At 42.0% G+C, this 23,004-nt stretch overlaps 1 protein-coding gene across 2 annotated transcripts in view; it reads right to left on the bottom strand.

Annotated features, from left to right (window-relative positions):
• Nucleotides 1-23,004, bottom strand: part of LOC106576002 (disintegrin and metalloproteinase domain-containing protein 22) — a 107,386-nt gene that overhangs the window by 40,110 nt on the left and 44,272 nt on the right. For both annotated transcript variants that reach the window (XM_045698510.2, XM_045698520.2), the window contains exons 5-6: nt 22,163-22,245; nt 2,451-2,514 (exon numbers count right to left, since the gene is read on the bottom strand). In XM_045698510.2, the coding sequence (XP_045554466.2) occupies nt 2,451-2,514; nt 22,163-22,245 (147 nt within the window). The remainder of the gene's footprint in view (nt 1-2,450; nt 2,515-22,162; nt 22,246-23,004) is intronic.

Raw genomic sequence — 23,004 nt, 5'->3', positions numbered from 1 at the left:
AAAACAGATGTCACAAAACCACAGGGTCCCAGTGTTGTTCATTTTTGTTTCTCTCTCACCCCCTCATTTTCCCTCACTCCCACTGTCTCTGTACATTCCTCTCTCCCTCACTCCCACTGTCTCTGTCCATTCCTCTCTCCCTCAATCCCAGTCTCTGTCCATTCCTCTCTCTCTCACTCCCACTGTCTCAGTCCATTCCTCTCTCCCTCACTCCCACTGTCTGTTCATTCCTCTCTCCCTCACTCCCACTCTCTGTCCATTCCTCTCCCTCACTCCCACTGTCTCTGTCCATTCCTCTCTCCCTCACTCCCACTGTCTCTGTCCATTCCTCTCTCCCTCACTCCCACTGTCTCTGTCCATTCCTCTCTCCCTCACCCCCACTGTCTCTGTCCATTCCTCTCTCCCTCACCCCCACTGTCTCTGTCCATTCCTCTCTCTCTCACTCCCACTGTCTTAGTCCATTCCTCTCTCCCTCACTCCCACTGTCTGTTCATTCCTCTCTCCCTCACTCCCACTCTCTGTCCATTCCTCTCCCTCACTCCCACTGTCTCTGTCCATTCCTCTCTCCCTCACTCCCAGTCTCTGTCCATTCCTCTCTCTCTCACTCCCACTGTCTCAGTCCATTCCTCTCTCCCTCACTCCCACTGTCTGTTCATTCCTCTCTCCCTCAATCCCACTCTCTGTCCATTCCTCTCCCTCACTCCCACTGTCTCTGTCCATTCCTCTCTCCCTCACTCCCACTGTCTCTGTCCATTCCTCTCTCCCTCACTCCCACTGTCTCTGTCCATTCCTCTCTCCCTCACTCCCAGTCTCTGTCCATTCCTCTCTCTCTCTCTCACTCCCACTGTCTCAGTCCATTCCTCTCTCCCTCACTCCCACTGTCTGTTCATTCCTCTCTCCCTCAATCCCACTCTCTGTCCATTCCTCTCCCTCACTCCCACTGTCTCTGTCCATTCCTCTCTCCCTCACTCCCACTGTCTCTGTCCATTCCTCTCTCCCTCACTCCCACTGTCTCTGTCCATTCCTCTCTCCCTCACTCCCACTGTCTGTCCATTCCTCTCTCACTGTCTCTGTCCATTCCTCTCTCCCTCACTCCCACTGTCTCTGTCCATTCCTCTCTCCCTCACTCCCACTGTCTGTCCATTCCTCTCTCACTGTCTCTGTCCATTCCTCTCTCCCTTTTTCTCTATTCTTCCCTCCTTCTCCCTGACTCATTTTACGCTCTCCCCTCTCCTCTCTCTCCCCTCTCCTCTCTCTCCCCTCTCCTCTCTTCTCTCCACCATAAGGCGGTAAACCTGTCAGATGGATATGCATTTTAAGAAGGCGGCTCTATATGCCTGAAAAACACACACACACACACACACACACAAACCTGCACGGGCATTTGTGCTCGCTCACACACACACAAATACAGACATGCACCCACACACTCATGCATACAGACACACACGCACACACGCACGCACACACACACTCACACACACACGCACACACACGCACGCACGCACGCACGCACACACATTATTTATATATTTCTGCCAAGATGCATTTTTAAATTGATAGTCGTTGGCTCAATGACTGGATGTCTATGGGAACAGCTAGCATGTCATTGCGCTAACGCTAGTAGTAATTCATCCCCCCTACCCTTGCCACCACTGCTAAAAAGAATCATAGGGGAAACACTGCACACTCACTGCACACAAACGAATATACCTTTCTTCCCTTCCTGATTACCTCCACCCTAAACACACACGCAGAAGATAGTGTCTCTCACATCAACACATCAGAATCAGAGCTTGGTCTTTTCTCTCAGGGTGACAGATGCTGCTTTAAACCATCAGCTCTCCCTCATAAATACAACCATATACTGTATTATAAACTGGGTGTTCAGAGTCCTGAATGCTGATTGGCTGACAGCCGTGGTATATCAGACCGTATACCACGGGTATGACAAAACATTTATTTTTACTGCTCTAATTACGTTGATAACCAGTTTATAATAGCAATAAGGCACCTCGGGGGTTTGTGGTATATGACCAATATACCACGGCTAAGGGCTGCATCCAGGCTGTACTCCGCGATGCGTCGTGCCTAAGAACATCCCTTAGCCGTGGTATATTGGCCATATACCACACCCCCTTGTGCCTTATTGCTTAATTATATCACTCTCTATTCCTCATGAACTAACTGGCTGGTCAACTCTGCTCTGTCCTAGTGGATAATCTCTCTACTCTGAAGTCAATGTTAATTATGGGATGTGTAACTTAAGGGTAGTCTGCTTTGTGATCTGCATTCACAGTCCGGTCTGCAAGAGCTTCTAGTCCCATTCAGTCCAGACGACTACTATTACACAGTGTGTGTGAGTGCGTACGTGCGTGTGAGTGCGTACATGCGTGCACGCGCGCATGAGTGAATGGATGGCCAAGGCCAGGCTTAGCCGAGGTACTCACGCTGACGCGGTCCTTTCCTCCAGGCTCGATCATATAGGTGTGATTCCCATCAAAGAACATCCCACTGACAGAGAGAGAGAAAAAGAGAGATCAATATGACCGCCAGCCATTGCAGACGTAAACAAGATGGATGCCAGCACTCTCTCTCCTCTCTACAGTAACTGATGAGGACTGTGTGTGTCTGTAATGGCACTAAGAGGGACAGGTGTCTATGGATGGTTTATAGAGGTACATGTATATGGATGGTTTAAAATGGTACATGTCTATGGATGGTTTATAATGGTACATGTCTATGGATTGTTTATACTGGCACATGTCTATGGATGGTTTATACTGGTACTTATACTGGTACATGTCAGGACACAAAAACACTGCAGGTCTGTTGTAAATGAGCCTCCTCTCCAAAACTAACACTACTAACTTACACTAGTAAGCAACACTAGTAACCAACACAAGTAACCAAGACTACTAACCAACACTAATAACCAACACTACTTACACTAGTAAATAACACCACTAAACAACACTAATAACTAACATTACTAACACTACTAACCAACACTACTAACCAACACTACTAGCCAACACTACTAACCAACACTATTAACCAACACTACTACCAAAACTACTAGCCAACACCAGTAACCAACATTACTAACCAACACTACTAACACTAGTAACCAACACTGCTAACCAACACTACAAACACCAGTAACCAACACTACTAACCAACACCACAAACTAACACTACCACTAGTAAGTAACACTACTAACCAACACTACTAACCAACACTACTAACCAACACTAGTAAAACTAGTAACCAACACTACCAAACAAAACTACTAACCAACACCACTAACACTAGTAACCAACACTAATAACCAACACTACTAACCAACCCCACTACTAGTAACTAACACTACTAACCAACACTACTAACACTACTAACCAGCACTACTACTAGTAACCAACACTACTAACCAAAACTACTAACCAACACTAGTAACAAACACTACTACTATTAACTAACACTACTAACCAACACTACTACTAGTAACCAACACTACAAACCAACACTACTAACCAACACTAGTAACAAACACTACTACTAGTAACTAACACTAATAACCAACAATACTCACCAAAACTATAAACCAACACTACTACTAGTAACTAACATTAATAACCAACAATACTCACCAAAACTATAAACCAACACTACTACTATTAACTAACACTACTAACCAACACTACTACTAGTAACCAACACTACAAACCAACACTACTACTAGTAACTAACACTACTAACCAACACTACTACACTACTAACCAACACTACTACTAGTAACCACAACTACTAACCAAAACAACTAACCAACACTACTAACACTAGTAACCAACACTAATAACGAACACTACTAACCAACACTACTAATCGTAACTAACACTACTAAACAACACTACTAACCAACACCACTACTAGTAACTGTCACGTCCTGACCAGTATAAGGGTTATTGGTTATTGTAGTTTGGTCAGGACGTGGCAGAGGGTATTTTGTTTATGTGGTTCGGGGTGGTGATTTATGTAGTAGGGTGTTTGATTTAATATTTCCGGGTTTTGGTCTATGTTCTATGTTTTGTATTTCTATGTTCTTTCTGGTTTATTGTATTTCTATGTTTAGGTTGATGGGGGTTGGACTCTCAATTGGAGGCAGGTGCTTTCTCGTTGCCTATGATTGAGAGTCCTATATATGGGTAATTGTTCGGTTTGGTGTTGTGGGAGATTGTTTCTTGTTTTGCCTGTGTGAGCATGACAAGACTGTTTTGTTGTTAGTGAGTTCTTCGTTTTTGTTACTTTGGTGTTCGCTTTATTTATAAATAAAAACAAGATGAGCATCCACATTCCTGCTGCGTTTTGGTCCTCTATCCCCGACGACAACCGTTACAGTAACTAACACTACTAAACAACACTACTAACCAACACTACTAACACTACTAACCAACACTACTACTAGTAACTAACACTACTAATAAACACTACTAACCAACACTACTACTAGTAACTAACACTACTAACCAACACTACTAATACTACTAACCAACACTACTAACACTAGTAACCAACACTAATAACCAACACTACTAACCAACACTACTAACACTACTAAACAACACCACTACTAGTAACTAACACTACTAACGAACACTGACTAACACTAGAAACCAACACTAATAACTAACACTACTAACCAACACTACTAACACTACTAACCAACATCACTACTAGTAACTAACCAACATCACTACTAGTAACTAACACTACTAAACAACACTACTAACAAACACTAATAACACTACTAACCAACACCACTACTGGTAACTAACAATACTAAACAACACTACTAACACTACTAACCAACACTACTACTAGTAACAAACACTACTAACCAACACTACTAACTAACACTACTACTAGTAACCAACACTACGAACCAAAACTACTAACCAACACTACTAACACTAGTAACCAACACTAATAACCAACACTACTAACCAACACTACTAACACTACTAACCAACACTACTAAACAACACTACTAACACTACTAACCAACACTACTAACACTACTAACCAACACCACTACTAGTAACTAACACTACTATCCAACACTACTAACACTACTAAACAACACCACTACTGGTAACTAACACTACTAACCAACACTACTACTAGTAACAAACACCACTAACCAACACTACTAACTAACACTACTACTAGTAACCAACACTACGAACCAAAACTACTAACCAACACTACTAACCAACACTAATAACCAACACTACTAACCAACACTACTAACACTACTAACCAACACTACTGCTAGTAACTAACACTACTAACCAACACAACTACTAGCAACTAACACTACTAACCAACACTACTAACACTAGTAACCAACACTAATAACCAACACTACTAACACTACTAACCAACACCACTACTAGTAACTAACACTACTAGCCAACACTACTACTAGTAACAAACACTACTAACCAAAACTACTAACCAACACTAGTAACCAACACTACTACTAGTAATTAACACTACTAAATAACACTACAAACCAACACTACTACTATTAACTAACACTACTAACCAACACTACTACTAGTAACCAACACTACAAACCAACACTACTACTAGTAACTAACACTACTAACCAACACTACTACTAGGATATCATAAGGTGAATGCACCAATTTGTAAGTCGTTCTGGATAAGATCGTCTGCTAAATGACGTAAATGTAAAATGTAAAATACTAGTAACTAACACTACTAACCAACACTACTACTAGTAACTAACACTTCTAACCAACACTACTACTAGTAACTAACACTTCTAAACAACACTACTAACACTACTAACCAACAATACTACTACTAACTAACACTAACAACCAACACTACTACTAGTAACCAACACTACTAACCAAATCTACTAACCAACACTACTAACACTAGTAACCAACATTAATAACCAACACTACTAACCAACACTACTCCTAGTAACTTACACTACTAACCAACACTACTAACACTAGTAACCAACACTAATAACCAACACTACTAACACTACTAACCAACACTACTACTAGTAACTAACACTAGTAACAAACACTACTAACACTAGTAACCAACAATACTAACCAACACTACTACTAATAACTAACACTACTAAACAACACTACTAACACTACTAACCAACACTACTAGTAACTAACACTACTAAACAACACTACTAACACTACTAACCAACACCACTACTAGTAACTAACACTACTAAACAACACTACTAACACTAATAACCAACACTACTACTAGTAACTAACATGACTAAACAACAGTACTAACACTATAACCAACACTACTAACCAACACTACTACTAGTAACTAACACTACAAACCAACACTACTACTACTAACTAACACTACTAACCAACAGTACTACCAGTAACCAACACTAGTAACCAAAACAACTAACCAACACTACTAACACTAGTAACCAACACTAAAAACCAACACTACTAACCAACACTACTACTAGTAACTAACACTACTAACCAACACTACTAACTAACACTACTACTAGTAACCAACATTACTAACCAAAACTACTAACCAACACTACTATCACTAGTAACCAACACTAATAACAAACACTACTAACCAACACAACTAACACTACAAACCAACACTACTACTACTAACACTACTAACCAACACTACTAACACTACTAACCAACAGTACTACTAGTAACCAACACTACTAACCAAAACAACTAACCAACACTACTAACACTAGAAACCAACACTAATAACCAACACTACTAACTAACACTACTAACCAACACTACTACTAGTAACTAACACTAGTAACAAACACTACTAACACTAGTAACCAACACTACTAACCAACACTACTACTAATAACTAACACTACTAAACAACACTACTAACACTACTAACCAACACTACTAACACTACTAACAAACACTACTACTAGTAACTAACACTACTAAACAACACTACTAACAGTACTAACCAACACTGCTTACACTACTAACCAACACCACTACTAGTAACTAACATTACTAAACAACACTACTAACACTACTAACCAACACTACTACTAGTAACTAACACTAGTAACAAACACTACTAACACTAGTAACCAACACTACTAACCAACACTACTACTAATAACTAACACTACTAAACAACACTACTAACACAACTAACCAACACTACTAACACTACTAACAAACACTACTACTAGTAACTAACACTACTAAACAACACTACTAACACTAGTAACCAACACTACTACTAGTAACTAACATGACTAAACAACAGTACTAACACTACTAACCAACACTACTACTAGTAACTAACTCTACTAACCAACACTACTACTAGTAACCAACACTACTAACTAAAACTACTAACCAACACTACTATCACTAGTAACCAACACTAATAACAAACACTACTAACCAACACTACTACTACTACTAACACTACTAACCAACACTACTAACACTACTAACCAACAGTACTACTAGTAACCAACACTACTAACCAAAACAACTAACCAACACTACTAACCAACACTACTAACCAACACTACTACTAGTAACTAACACTACTAACCAACACTACTACTAGTAACTAACACTACTAAACAACACTCCTAACACTACTATCCAACACTACTACTAGTAACTAACACTACTAACCAACACTACTAACTAATACTACTACTAGTAACCAACACTACTAACCAAAACTACTATCACTAGTAACCAACAATACTAACCAACACTACTAACACTACAAACCAACACTACTACTACTAACACTACTAACCAACACTACTAACACTACTAACCAACAGTACTACTAGCAACCAACACTACTAACCAAAACAACTAACCAACACTACTAACACTAGTAACCAACACTAATAACCAACACTACTAACCAACACTGCTAGTAGTGTTGTCTGGCATTATGTGGCTGAGTGATGAGGAGAAAGTGAAATAGTATTCTGTCCATCGTGTATTTCCGTTTGTGGAATATTTAGATAAAGCCTGGAATAAAAGAAAAAGGGCTACCTATAATTAAATTGTACAAATATTTAGCTTCTATGTGGTAAATGGCGTGTGTGTATATACAGTCGTGGCCAAAAGTTTTGAGAATGACACAAATATTAATTTTCACAAAGTTTGCTGCTTCAGTGTCTTTAGATATTTTTGTCAGATGTTACTATGGAATGCTGAAGTATAATTACAAGCATTTCATAAGTGTCATAGGCTTTTATTGACAATTACATGAAGTTGATGCAAAGAGTCAATATTTGCAGTGTTGACCCTTCTTTTTCAAGACCTCTGCAATCCGCCCTGGCATGCTGTCAATTAACTTCTGGGCCACATCCTGACTGATGGCAGCCCATTCTTGCATAATCAATGCTTGGAGTTTGTCAGAATTTGTGGGTTTTTGTTTGTCCACCCGCCTCTTGAGGATTAACCACAAGTTCTCAATCGGATTAAGGTCTGGGGAGTTAACTAGCCATTGACCCAAAATATCGATGTTTTGTTCCCCGAGCCACTTAGTTATCACTTTTGCCTTATAGAAAGGTGCTCCATCATGCTAGAAAAGGCATTGTTCGTCACCAAACTGTTACTGGATGGTTGGGAGAAGTTGCTCTCAGAGGATGTGTTGGTACCATTCTTAATTCATGGCTGTGTTCTTAGGCAAAATTGTGAGTGAGCCCACTCCCTTGGCTGAGAAGCAACCCCACACATGAATGGTCTCAGAATTCTTTACTGTTGGCATGACACAGGACTGATGGTAGCACTCACCTTGTCTTCTCCAGGTGCCCCAAACAATCGGAAAGGGGATTCATCAGAGAAAATGACTTTACCCCAGTCCTCAGCAGTCCAATCCCTGTACCTTTTGCAGAATATCAGTCTGTCCCTGATGTTTTTCCTGGAGAGAAGTGGCTTCTTTGCTGCCCTTGGCACCAGGCCATCCTCCAAAAAGTCTTCGCCTCACTGTGCATGCAGATGCACTCACACCTGCCTGCTGCCATTCCTGAGCAAGCTCTGTACTGGTGGTGCCCCGATCCCGCAGCTGAATCAACTTTAGGAGACGGTCCTGGCGCTTGCTGGACTTTCTTGGGCGCCCAGAAGCCTTCTTCACAACAATTGTACCGCTCTCCTTGAAGTTCTTAATGATCCGATAAATGGTTGATTTAGGTGCAATCTTACTGGCAGCAATATCCTTGCCTGTGAAGCCCTTTTTGTGCAAAGCAATGATGACGGCACATGTTTCCATGCAGGTAACCATGGCTGACAGTAGAAGAACAATGATTCCAAGCACCACCATCCTTTTGAAGCTTCCAGTCTGTTATTCGAACTCAATCAGCATGGCAGAGTGATCTCCAGCCTTGTCCTCGTCAACACTCACACCTGTGTTAACGAGAGAATCACTGACATGATGTAAGCTGGTCCTTTTGTGGCAGGGCTGAAATGCAGTGGAAAGGTTTTTTGGGGATTCAGTTCATTTGCATGGCAAAGAGGGACTTTTCAATTAATTGCAATTCATCTGATCACTCTTCATAAAATTCTGTAGTATATACAAATTACCATCATACAAACTGAGGCAGCAGACTTTGTGAAAATGTATATTTGTGTCATTCTCAAAACCTTTGGCCACGACTGTAGATTGTCTATACTGTAGGTTTGTCTCCCATATGAATCTTCTCTTTGTGCCAGACTGGGTTCAAATGACTTCTGTTTACTTTTTTTTTTTTTAAATCTTTATTTATTTATCTGTATACAGTTGAAGTCGGAAGTTTACATACACCTTAGCCAAAGACATTTAAACTCAGTTTTTCACAATTCCTGACATTTAATCCAAGTAACAATTCCCTGTCTTAGGTCAGTTAGGATCACCACTTTATTTTAAGAATGTGAAATGTCAGAATAATAGTTGAGAGAATTATTTATTTTAGCTTTTATTTCTTTCATCACATTCCCAGTGGGTCAGAAGTTTACATACATTCAATTAGTATTTGGTAGCATTGCCTTTAAATTGTTTAACTTGGGTCAAACGTGTCGGGTAGCCTTCCACAAGCTTCCCACAATAAGTTGGGTGAATTTTGGCCCATTCCTCCTGACAGAGCTGGTGTAACTGAGTCAGGTTTGTAGGACTCCTTGCTCGCACTCGCTTTTTCAGTTCTGCCCACAAATGTTCTATAGGATTGATGTCAGGGCTTTGTGATGGCCACTCCAATACCTTGCCTTTGTTGTCCTTAAGCCAATTTGCCACAACTTTGGAAGTATGCTTGGGGTCAATGTCCATTTGGAAGACCCATTTGCGACCAAGCTTTAACTTCCTGACTGATGTCTTGAGATGTTGCTTCAATATAGCCACATCATTTTCCTGCCTCATGATGCCATCTATTTTGTGAAGTGCACCAGTCCCTCCTGCAGCAAAGCACCCCCACAACATAATGCTGCCACCCCATGCTTCACGGTTGGGATGGTGTTCTTTGGCTTGCAAGCCTCCCCCTTTTTCCTCCAAACATAACGATGGTCATTATGGCCAAACAGTTCTATTTTTGTTTCATCAGACCAGAGGACATTTCTCCAAAAAGTACGATATTTGTCCCTATGTGCAGTTGCAAACCGTAGTCTGGCTTTTTTATGGCGGTTTTGGAGCAGTGGTTTCTTCCTTGCTGAGCGGCCTTACAGGTTCTGTTAATATAGGACTCGTTTTACTGTGGATATAGATACTTTTGTACCTGTTTCCTCCAGCATCTTCACAAGGTCCTTTGCTGTTGTTCTGGGATTGATTTTCACTTTTGCACCAAAGTATGTTCATCTCTAGGAGACAGAACGCGTCTCCTTCCTGAGCGGTATGACGGCTGCGTGGTCTGTATGTATGTATGTATGTGGTCTGTATGTATGTATGTATGTATGTATGTTATGTATGTTATGTATGTTATGTATGTATGTTATGTATGTGGTCTGTATGTATGTATGTATGTATGTATGTATGTATGTTATGTATGTATGTTATGTATGTTATGTATGTATGCATGCATGCATGCATGCATGTATGTATGCATGCATGCATGCATGCATGTATGTATGTATGTATGTATGTATGTATGTATGTATGTATGCATGCATGCATGCATGTATGTATGTATGTATGAATGTACATATGTACGTATGTACGTAGGTATGTATATTATTTTTACTGCCCTAGGGATGTAATTATTGTTTGGATAACCTTATTTACTATTATGTATTGATTTTTACCTTACATTTTTTCACTCTTTATGCGATGTGTAATGCAGAGAACACCGGAAGAAGTATTATCATTTAATTGCCACAGTAAATTATTGTAATGTTTGTTTATGTGTCAATTAATCCCATAAGGGATGGGTTGCCAATTGGCGATTTGACACGAAAATAAAATGTAATTCATGAATTTCATTCACTAACTAACACTACTAACCAACACTACTAACAATCTTAAACAATACAATTAACCAACACTACTAACCAACACTACGAACTAGCACTTCTAACCAACACTACTAACCAACACTACTAACACTATTAACCAACACAATTAACCAACACTACTAACCAACACTACAAACCAACACTACTAACTAGCACTTCTAACCAACACTACTAACCAACACTACTAACCAACACTACTAACTAGCACTTCTAACCAACACTACTAACCAACACTATTAACCAACACTACTAACCAACACTAGCCTTAACCACCACCTTTAGGCCTTTCTCCATCAAGGAAAACAGTCTAATATTGTCTTGGTTCAGGCAGTTGAAATATAGACCATAAAATGGTGCAATCTGCAATGACTGGATATAGATATACGATATAGAGTGTATTCTCCACTGCCTTCAACACTATCTACAATACGGTATTACTGTGAACTAGAAGGTGGATGTCTAAAACAGCAACTCTGGGTTACTACGCGCGCACACACACACACACGCACACACACACACTCAGGGAGGATAGGTAAACGTCCTCTGTAGTGTCCTTATGGGCAGCAATCATCTTAAACACTCACAAAACAATTTCCCATCCAGCATATATGTGAAGGTCCCCTTGTCCCTGTAAACTAGGCTGAGGTGTGTGTGTGTGTGTGTGTGTGTGTGTGTGTGTGTGTGTGTGTGTGTGTGTGTGTGTGTGTGTGTGTGTGTGCGTGCTTGCAGGCTGACATGCGACTGTGAAGCGGACATCATCAATTAACGTTATCAGAAGCTTTTTAGGAGATTGCTTAGGTCAAAGTGTGTACTATAGGAATGAGGGTCAACATCACACACACACACCTCACATCCAGGCTGGGATGATGCTCCACATACAGAGTTCACCTTCAGCACCAAATGTCTCTGACAGACCGCACACGCACGCGCACACACACGCACACATGCACTCTCTATCTCTGAGCGTATAGCTCTGTATATCAGGCTGCTATGATAGGACTGTCACAGCTTTATTGGGAGTTCACTGACTGTATGCCTAACCCAGATGGGTCAGCACACACACATACACGCACGCACACGCACACACACATACACGCACACACACACACACACACACACACACACACACACACACACACACACACACACACACACACACACACACACACACACACACACACACACACACACACACACACACACACACACACACACACACACACACACACACACACACACACACACACACACACACAGAAGACTAAATGTCACCCAGGACAGAAGACAGATCGTCTGATCCACCATCCTGATCTCGCGAGCTTACACACAATGAGAGTGCAACGGTCAGAATGGTGGATCAGGCTAGGAGAGAGAGGGTGGTCAGGATGGAGGATCAGGATGGTGGATTACTGTAAACAGTAATACAGTGGTCACACTGTCACAATGTGTGTCTGGAAACAGTAACACAGTGGCCACACTGTCATAATGTGTCTGTAAACAGTAACACAGTAGTCACACTGTCACAATGTGTGTCTGGAAACAGTAACCCTTTGGTCACACTGTCGCAATGTGCTTTTCATTTTGTTTCACCATAAAGTACTACAAGAAGAACAGTTTTCTCTGAGTCTCATGGTGGATAGTTTAGAACAGTGGTTCCCAAACTTTTTATAGTGCCGTACCCCTTCAAACATTGAACCTCCAGCTACGTACCCCCTCTAGCACCAGGGTCAGCACACTCTCAAATGTTTTTTTGCCAAGCTTGAAAGCCTGCCACACACACACTATACAATACATTTATTAAACATAATAATGAGTGTGAGTTTTTGTCACAACCCGGCTCGTGGGATGTGACAATGAGCTCTTATAGGACCAGGGCACAAATAATAATATAATAATAATGTCACAACATCCACAGAAGGGGGCGCCTCTCCTCGGTCGAGCGGCGCTCGGCGGTCGTCGTCGCCGGCCTACTAGCTGCCACCGATCTGTGTTTCAGTGTCTATTAGTTATGTCTGGATTTTGTTTGCACCTGTTTTGTGTTTTGTCATTAGTGGGTGGGTTATTTAGTCTGTCTGTGTTTAGCTAGGATTTTGTGCGGGATTGTTCGTTGTTACGTGTGGTGTTACTTATATTATCTAGGCATTAGGGTTGCCGGGCTGCGCCCCGTCTGCTTTTTGAACGGAGGTTCTTTTTGTCAATTTTTCTGACTGTTATGCTCCCAGCCGTATATTTTACATTTACATTTACATTTAAGTCATTTAGCAGACGCTCTTATCCAGAGCGACTTACAAATTGGTGCATTCACCTTATGATATCCAGTGGAACAACCACTTTACAATAGTGCATCTAAATCTTTTAAGGGGGGGGGGGGGGGGGGTTAGAAGGATTACTTTATCCTATCCTAGGTATTCCTTAAAGAGGTGGGGTTTCAGGTGTCTCCGGAAGGTGGTGATTGACTCCGCTGTCCTGGCGTCGTGAGGGAGCTTGTTCCACCATTGGGGTGCCTGAGCAGCGAACAGTTTTGACTGGGCTGAGCGGGAACTGTGCTTCCTCAGAGGTAGGGGGGCCAGCAGGCCAGAGGTGGATGAACGCAGTGCCCTTGTTTGGGTGTAGGGCCTGATCAGAGCCTGAAGGTATGGAGGTGCCGTTCCCTTCACAGCTCCGTAGGCAATCACCATGGTCTTGTAGCGGATGCGAGCTTCAACTGGAAGCCAGTGGAGAGAGCGGAGGAGCGGGGTGACGTGAGAGAACTTATATGTATATGAAACTTACCCGTGGATTTATTAAATTAAGATTGTTCCAACGGACCTCAGTCTCCTGCGTTTGACTCACTCCTTAAACTGTTCATTCCGCTCGTGACAAATAATCAATAATTTTGGTCTTTATTTAGCCATCTACATATAAAACCTTATTTATTAATCAAAAATTGTGAATAACTCACCACAGGTTAATGAGAAGGGTGTGCTTGAAAGGATGCACATAACTCTGCAATGTAGGGTTTGTTTGGAGAGTATCAGTCTTAAATCATTTTCCACACACAGTCTGTGCCTGTATTTAGTTTTCATGCTAGTGAGGGCCGAGAATCCACTCTCACATAGGTACGTGGTTGCAAAGAGCATCAGTATCTTAACCTGTTATGGCTAGGGGGCAGTATTTTCACGGCCGGATAAAAAACGTACCCAATTTAATCTGATTATTACTCCTGCCCAGAAACTAGAATATGCATATAATTATTAGCTTTGGATAGAAAACACCCCAAAGTTTCTAAAACTGTTTGAATGGTGTCTGTGAGTATAACAGAACTCATTTGGCAGGCCAAAACCTGAGAAGATTCCTTACAGGAAGTGCCCTGTCTGACCATTTCTTGCCCTTCTTGATTATCTCTATCCAATACAGGGGATCTCTGCTGTTACGTGACACTTCCTACGGCTCCCATGGGCTCTCAGAAGGCGGCAAAAAGCTGAATCGTGGCTTTGCAGGCTCTGGCTGAAAAAAAGTAGCGCGTTTGGATAGTGGCCGGTCACAGTACTATGAAACTCAGGCTCGTGCACGAGGGGATCCCATGCTTTAATTTTCTCTCTCTTTGTACGTATACACGCTTTCCCGGTCGGAATATTATCGCTTTTTTACTAGAAAAATGGCATAAAAATTGATTTTAAACAGCGGTTGACATGCTTCGAAGTACGGTAATGGAATATTTAGAAATGTTTTGTCACGAAATGCGTCGTGCTCGTGACCCTTATTTACACTTTGGATAGGGTCTTGAACGCACGAACAAAACGCCGCTATTTGGATATAACAATAGATTATTTTGAACCAAACCAACATTTGTTATTGAAGTAGCAGGCCTGGGAGTGCATTCTGACGAAGAACACCAAAGGTAATCAAACTTTTCTAATAGTAAATCAGAGTTTGGTCAGGGCTAAACTTGGTGGGTGTCTAAATAGCTAGCCGTGATGGCTGGGCTATCTACTCAGAATATTGCAAAATGTGCTTTCACCGAAAAGCTATTTTAAAATCGGACACCTGCACAAAGGAGTTCTGTATCTATAATTCTTTAAATAATTGTTGTGTTTTTTGTGAACGTTTATCGTGAGTAATTTAGTAAATTCACTGGAGGTTTGCGGGGGGTATGCTAGTTCTGAACGTCACATGCTAATGTAAAAAGCTGGTTTTTGATTTAAATATGAACTTGATTGAACAAAACATGCATGTATTGTATAACATAATGTCCTAGGTGTGTCATCTGATGAAGATCATCAAAGGTTAGTGCTGCATTTAGCTGTGGTTTTGTTTTTTGTGACATTATATGCTAGCTTGAAAAATGGGTGTCTGATTATTTCTGGCTGGGTACTCTGCTGACATAATCTAATGTTTTGCTTTCGCTGTAAAGCCTTTTTGAAATCGGACAGTGTGGTTAGATAAAGGAGAGTCTTGTCTTTAAAATGGTGTAAAATAGTCATATGTTTGAAAAATGGAAGTTTTTGTATTTTTGAGGAATTTGTCATTCGCGCCACGCCTATCATTGGATATTGGAGCAGGTGTTCCGCTAGCGGAACGTCTAGATGTATTAACAGCGCAATTTGCCAAGGCAAGAAACTCTGAGCGCAGCCCTATCCAGAAATCTGGCAGTGGCTTCTGATTAAATTAAATTTTCACAGAACCGCTTGTTGCAATTTCAATGAGGCTCTCTTGTTCAGATATCGGTAAGTGGACTGGAGGCAGGGCATGAAAGGGATAATGAATCCAGTTGTTTGTGTCTTCCGTTTTGGGAAAGTACCTGCGTAATTGTGCCCCCGCTCACTCAAGTGCTTCGCTATTTCACATTTGATATTGTCCGTAAGCTTGAGTTCATTTGCACGCAAAAAATCATACAATGATGGAAAGACCTGTGTGTTGTCCTTGTTAATGCAGACAGAAAAGAGCTCCAACTTCTTAATCATAGCCTCTATTTTGTCCCGCACATTGAATATAGTTGCGGAGAGTCCCTGTAATCCTAGATTCAGATCATTCAGGTGAGAAAAAACATCACCCAGATAGGCCAGTCGTGTGAGAAACTCGTCATCTTGCAAGCGGTCGAACAAGTGAAAATGATGGTCAGTAAAGTAAACTTTAAGCTCGTCTCTCAATTAAAAAAAACGTGTCAATACTTTGACCCTTGATAACCAGCACATTTCTGTATGTTGTAAAAGCGTTACATGGTCGCTGCCCATATCATTGCATAATGCGAAAAATACACGAGAGTTCAGGGGCCTTGCTTTAACAAAGTTAACAATTTTCACTGTAGTGTCCAAAACGTCTTTCAAGCTGTCAGGCATTCCCTTGGCAGCAAGAGCCTCTCGGTGGATGCTGCAGTGTACCCAAGTGGTGTCGGGAGCAACTGCTTGCACGTGCGTTACCACTCCACTATGTCTCCCTGTCATGACTTTTGCACCATCAGTACAGATACCAACGCATCTTGACCACCAAAGTCCATTTGATGTTACAAAGGTGTCCAGTACTTCAAAAATATCCTCTCCTGTTGTCCTGGTTTCCAGTGGTTTGCAGAAGAGGATTTCTTCCTTAATTGACCCCCCATAAACGTAATGAACATATACCAGGAGCTGTGCCAGGCCCGCCGCGTCTGTTGACTCATCCAGCTCTAACGCATAGAATTCACTGGCTTGTATGCGAAGCAGTAATTGTTTCAAAGCATCTCATGCCATGTCACTGATGCGTCGTAAAACAGTGTCGTTTGATGAAGTATTTGTCTGTATAGTTTTTTGGCCTTTTCCCCCAGCATTGTCCCAGCCATATCCGCGACAGCAGGACAAATTAAGTCCTCCACAATAGTATGGGGCTTGCCTGTCCTAGCCACTCGGTAGCTCACCAGATAAGATGCTTCCTACTTGATGATGGCGCCGATGGAGATGGCAGCATCACGACTAGCTCTTAACCTGTCTGGGCTAGGGGGCAGTAATTTCACGGCCGGATGAAAAACGTACTCAATTTAAACAGGTTACTACTCTGGCCCAGAAACTAGAATATGCATATTATTAGTAGATTTGGATGGAAAACACTCTGAAGTTTCTAAAACTGTTTGAATGGTATCTGTGAGTATAACAGAACTCATATGGCAGGCAAAACCTGAGAAAAATCCAAGCAGGAAGTGAAAAGTCTGAGAATTGTAGTTCTTCTTTTGATTCTCTATCAAAACTACACTGTCTGTGGGGTGACGTTGCACTTCCTAAGGCTTCCATTGGCTGTCAACAGCCTTCAGAAAGTGGTTTGAGCATTTTCCTGTCACTGGGCAGATAATAGAAGCTCAGTTTCTGAGTGGACTGCCTGGCAACAAAGGGATTGGATATTCGCAGTCACGCGAGCACGTCGTTCCTTCTTTTTCTTCTTGAATGAATATGCTATTGTCCGGTTGGAATATTATCGCAATTTTACGTTAAAAATACCATAAAGATTGATTTTAAACAGCGTTTGACATGCTTCTAAGTACGGTAATGGAACATTTTGACTTTTCGTCTCTCGTTCTGCGCTCGCGCGTTATGCCTTTGGATAAGTGATCTATACGCACAAACAAAACGGAGGTATTTGTACATAAATATGGATTCTTTCGAACAAAAACAACATTTCTTGTGGAAGTAGCAGTCCTGTGAGTGCATTCTGACGAAGATCAGCAAAGGTAAGAGGTTGCCCCGAACTTGGCGGGTGTCTGAAACAGCTCGCCGTGATGGCTGAGCTAGGTACTCAGAATATTGAAAAATTTGCTTTCTACGTAAAGCTATTTTAAAATCTGACAGCGGTTGCATACAGGGGTAGTCTATCTATAATTCTTTAAATAATTGTTATATATTTTGTCAACGTTTATGATGAGTATTTTTGTAAATTGATGTGCACATTCACCGAACGTTTAGGTGGGAATACATTTTCTGAACATCACGCGCCAATGTAAAATGCTGTTTTTGGATATAAATATGAACTTTATCGAACAAAACATACATGTATTGTGTAACATAATGTCCTAGGAGTGTCATCTGATGAAGATTGTCAAAGGTTAGTGCTTCATTTAGCTGTGTTTTGGGTTTTATTGACACATGTCCTTGCTTGGAAAATGACTGTGTGATTATTTTTGTCTATGTACTCTCCTAACATAATCTAATGTTTTGCTTTCGCTGTAAAGCCTTTTTGAAATCGGACAATGTGGTTACATCAAGGAGAAGTGTATCTTTAAAATGGTGTAAAATAGTTGTATGTTTGAGAAAGTTGAATTATGACATTTTGTTGTTTTTGAATTTGCCACCCTGATATTTCACTGGCTGTGTCCTGCAGGTGGGACGCTAACGTCCCACCTAGCCCATAGAAGTTAAGCAACTCTGCAGTATTTTGTTTGTTTATGTACTATTTTTTATGTTATTAGCTCAGGATTTGTTTTGTGTCATTACATACAGCCGGGAAGAACTATTGGATATTAGAGCGGCGGTAACTCACCAGAACTTCCAGCATTATGACCAGGACTACGACTTCCCTAGAGCGGATCCTTTGTTTACTCTCCCCAGAGCAATCAAACTTCTTCCAGAGGCCAACCCAAAATAACGCCGGCGAAGCAGAGGTACTCGAGGCAGTCTTCTGGTCCGACTCAGGAAGCATGCACACCACCCACCGCTCCCAAATATTTTACTCACTAATGTCCAATCTCTAGATAATAAAATTGATGAGCTCAAGGTGAGAGTTGCTTTTCAGAGGGACCCCAGGGATTGTAACATACTCTGCTTCACGGAAACATAGCGAGATATACTGTCTGACTCTGTAAAGCCAGTTGGGTCCTCAGTACATCGCGCCGACAGGAACAGACATCTCTCCGGGATGCAGAGCGGTGGAGGTATATGTTTTATGATTAGCGACTTATGGTGCAGCTATGACAACATACAGGAACTCAAGTCCTTCTGTTCACCCAACCTAGAATATCTCACAATTAAATGCTGACCGTACTATCTCCCGAGATAATTTTCGTCAATAATAGCCACAGTGGTCTATATCCCCCCAAGCAGATACCACGACGGCCCTCAAAGAACTTCACTAGACATTATGCAAACTGGAAACCACATATCCTGAGGCTGCATTTATTGTAGCTGGGGATTCTAACAAAGCAAATTTGAGGAAAAGGCTCCCGAAATCCTATCAACATATTGATTGCTGTACTTGCACTGCTAAAACCCTCTACCATTGCTATACTACCTTCCAGAATGCATATAAGGCCCTCCCCCGCCCTCCATTTGGTAAATCGGACCACGATTCCATCTTGCTCCTCCCCTCCTACAGGCAGAAACATAGGTATTCCTCTTGTCCAGATGGGTTAGGGCAGTGTGCAGTGTGATTGAGATTGCGTTGTCTGTGGACCTATTGGGGCGGTAAGCAAATTGGAGTGGGTCTGGGATGGCAGCCTTGTGAGGGTTAACACGTTTAAATGTTTTACTCACGTTGGCCACGGTGAAGGAGATCCCACAGGTTATTGTCCTCAAAGCGAGCAAAGAAGTTGTTTAATTTGTCTGGGAGCAAGACATCGGTGTCCGCGACAGGGCTGGATTTATCTTTGTAATCCGTGATTGACTGTAGACCCTGCCACATACGTCTCTTGTTTGAGCCGTTGAATTGCGACTCTACTTTGTCTCTCTACTGGCGCTTAGCTTGTTTGACTGCCTTGCAGAGGGAATAGCTACACTGTTTGTATTCGGTCATTTTTCCGGTCGCCATGCCATGGTTAAAAGTAGTGGTTCGTGCTTTCAGTTTTGCGTGAATGCTGCCTTCAATCCACAGTTTCTGGTTATTGAAGGTTTTAATAGTCACAGTGGGTACAACATCACCGATGCACTTGCTAATAAACTCGCTCACCGAGTCAGCGTATGCATCAATGTTGTTGTCTGAGGCTATCCGGAACATATCCCAGTCCACGTGATCGAAGCATTCTTGAAATGTGGAATTTCTAGCCCTTCTTATTAATGCTATCTGTTGCTTTTATACATGTCTTATTACTCTAAAGTCGTCTTTATTCTCGCTCCAAAAACTCCCATGGCTTATTTCTCAAATTGTCATGTTTCGTTTCAAAATGTCTGCGCAAGAGAGAAGGTTTTCTGCGAGAGAGTAATGCTTAATGTGATTGGATGTTAATTATTTGACTAGGCTACCTGCATTTGACATTTTGTTGTTATTTCGCTGAACACTTGATGGTTTCATTTTATTTTTGTCAGTGAAACAAGGCTACTCAGGCGAGAAAAAAACCTCACTCAAATGTATAACCCCGTTGAAAAATATAAATGTACTGTTTGACATTTTTTTATTTAAATGTGAAGCACACTTTTATTTGGCGTACCCCCGACGGCATAGCGTACCCCAGTTTGGGAGCATCTGGTTTAGAAGAACAGTTTTCTCTGAGTCTCATTGTGGATGGTTTAGAGCCTGATATACACTGGGACAGGTATATTCAATTGAGTCCCAATCCTACTTCGGCTGTTAACATTATATTGCAGCACGACAGGGTGTGTGTGTGAAGGCAAGGCAGGATGTACATTATGGTAAAGACCTGACTCAGCTTAAGAGAATCTCTCTCTCTCTCTCTCTCTCTCTCTCTCTCTCTCTCTCTCTCGCTCTCTCTCGCTCTCTCTCTCTCTCATCTTGCTGAGAGATGTATATAGAAGAGGTGCGTCTCTCTGACTGACACAGGTGTGTGTCACTGCAGGTGTGTGTTTCTTCTGAGTGTGTGTGTGTGTGTTACCTCTGCATTCGAGATGCCCAATACTGTTGGATATATCCCAATACAGTCACACACATAAACATACATACAACACACACACCTCCCTGCAGGGCTTTCTCCAGCTGACCCATCTCTCTCTCTCAGAGAAAGCACTGCTTTAGAAAACAACTAAAAATACGAGCCTGAGAAACAGAGATGTCCCACAGGACAATGCTGCAGGGAGGAAAGAGAGAGAGGATGGAGAGAGAAAGAGAGAGACAGAGAGAAAGAGACAGAGAGAGAGAGGATAGAGAGAGAAGATGAAGAGAGAGAGAGAGGAGGGAGAGAGAGAGAGGATGGAGAGAGAAAGAGAGAGACAGAGAGAAGATGAAGAGAGAGAGGAGGGAGAGAGAGGATGGAGAGAGAAAGAGAGGAAGAGAGATGTGTTTGTGTGTGAACAGAAAGAGAAATAAAGTATGACTGTATGTGTATGTTGAGGTGGTTGGTAGCATCAAGCTACCCAAATGGTGTTCCCTGGTGTTCAGTTCAGCTCCCTGTAAGAGCCTTGGGATAAGGTCCAGGTGGGACCAACACAACATAAAGGAAACTGGCTTTGAGTGGCGGCCTTTGTGTGTCATGACTGGACAACACACACACACACACACACACACACACACACACACACACACACACACACACACACACACACACACACACACACACACACACACAATAAACAGAGAGAGAGAGATCAGCTAGTCTGCAATAATTATACTGGCATAATGCCTAAATGGGATAATTGCTATTTAGGCCTGAGACTGGGACACAGGGGGAAGGAAATACTGAGCTGAGGAAAACACACACACACACACACACAGACAGAATACTCACTGCAGGCCATGGCAGGTGGAGAGGGCCACGAAGGATTCAGGGATGTCCCGCACTATCCCCTGGTAATAACAATGTTCTCCTCCCTGAGAGAGAGAGAGAGAGAGAGAGAGAGAGAGAGAGAGAGAGAGGAGAGAGAGAGAGAGAGGAGAGAGAGAGAGAGAGAGAGAGCGAGCGAGCGAGATAGATTAACACAACTGTCAGTAACTTTAGAGCCAATCCAACCTCCTGGCCAGAAACAACCAAAGATGTCAGCAATGTGTTGAAAGGTGGAGCTACTACCATCAATTTAAACACATATCTACTCCTTACACATCAACACGAGTGCCTGTTTTCTTTATGTACAGGGTCATTGTCCTGACCACACCATATACACGTACTTCACATACTGTACACACACTGCTGCACACTCTGAAGAAAGAGCAATCTATCACTGAGCATTTCATAAGGAGATGAAACCAGAGCAATCAATCACCGAGACTGAAGTAATCTATCACAGAGTATATGCTCACACAGACCAAGGGGTGTCTGTGAATACTAATATGTTCGACAGAATCAAGACTACAGGGACGTGTGTGTCCCAAATCAAAGTTTATTGGTCGCGTATACAGATTTGCAGATGTTATCTCAGGTGCAGGGAAATGCTCTGGGGGCTCAACCAGGTCAGATGCATCCCTTGAACACATTTAAGGATCTGAGAGGGAGATCTTCTCCTCCTCACTACTCCTCCTCTCATCCCTCTATCCTATCTTAACCTTCCTCTTGTTTCTCTCATCAGATCATCTACTGACAGGAAGCCACAGCAATGATCAACCCCCTCGATGTCTCTCTCTCCCTCCCCCTCG

The sequence above is a fragment of the Salmo salar genome, chromosome 02 (genome assembly GCF_965601325.2).
Source record: "Salmo salar chromosome 02, fSalSal1, whole genome shotgun sequence".
NCBI classification, from domain to species: domain Eukaryota; kingdom Metazoa; phylum Chordata; class Actinopteri; order Salmoniformes; family Salmonidae; genus Salmo; species Salmo salar.
This window is presented reverse-complemented; position numbering and strand designations above follow the sequence as displayed.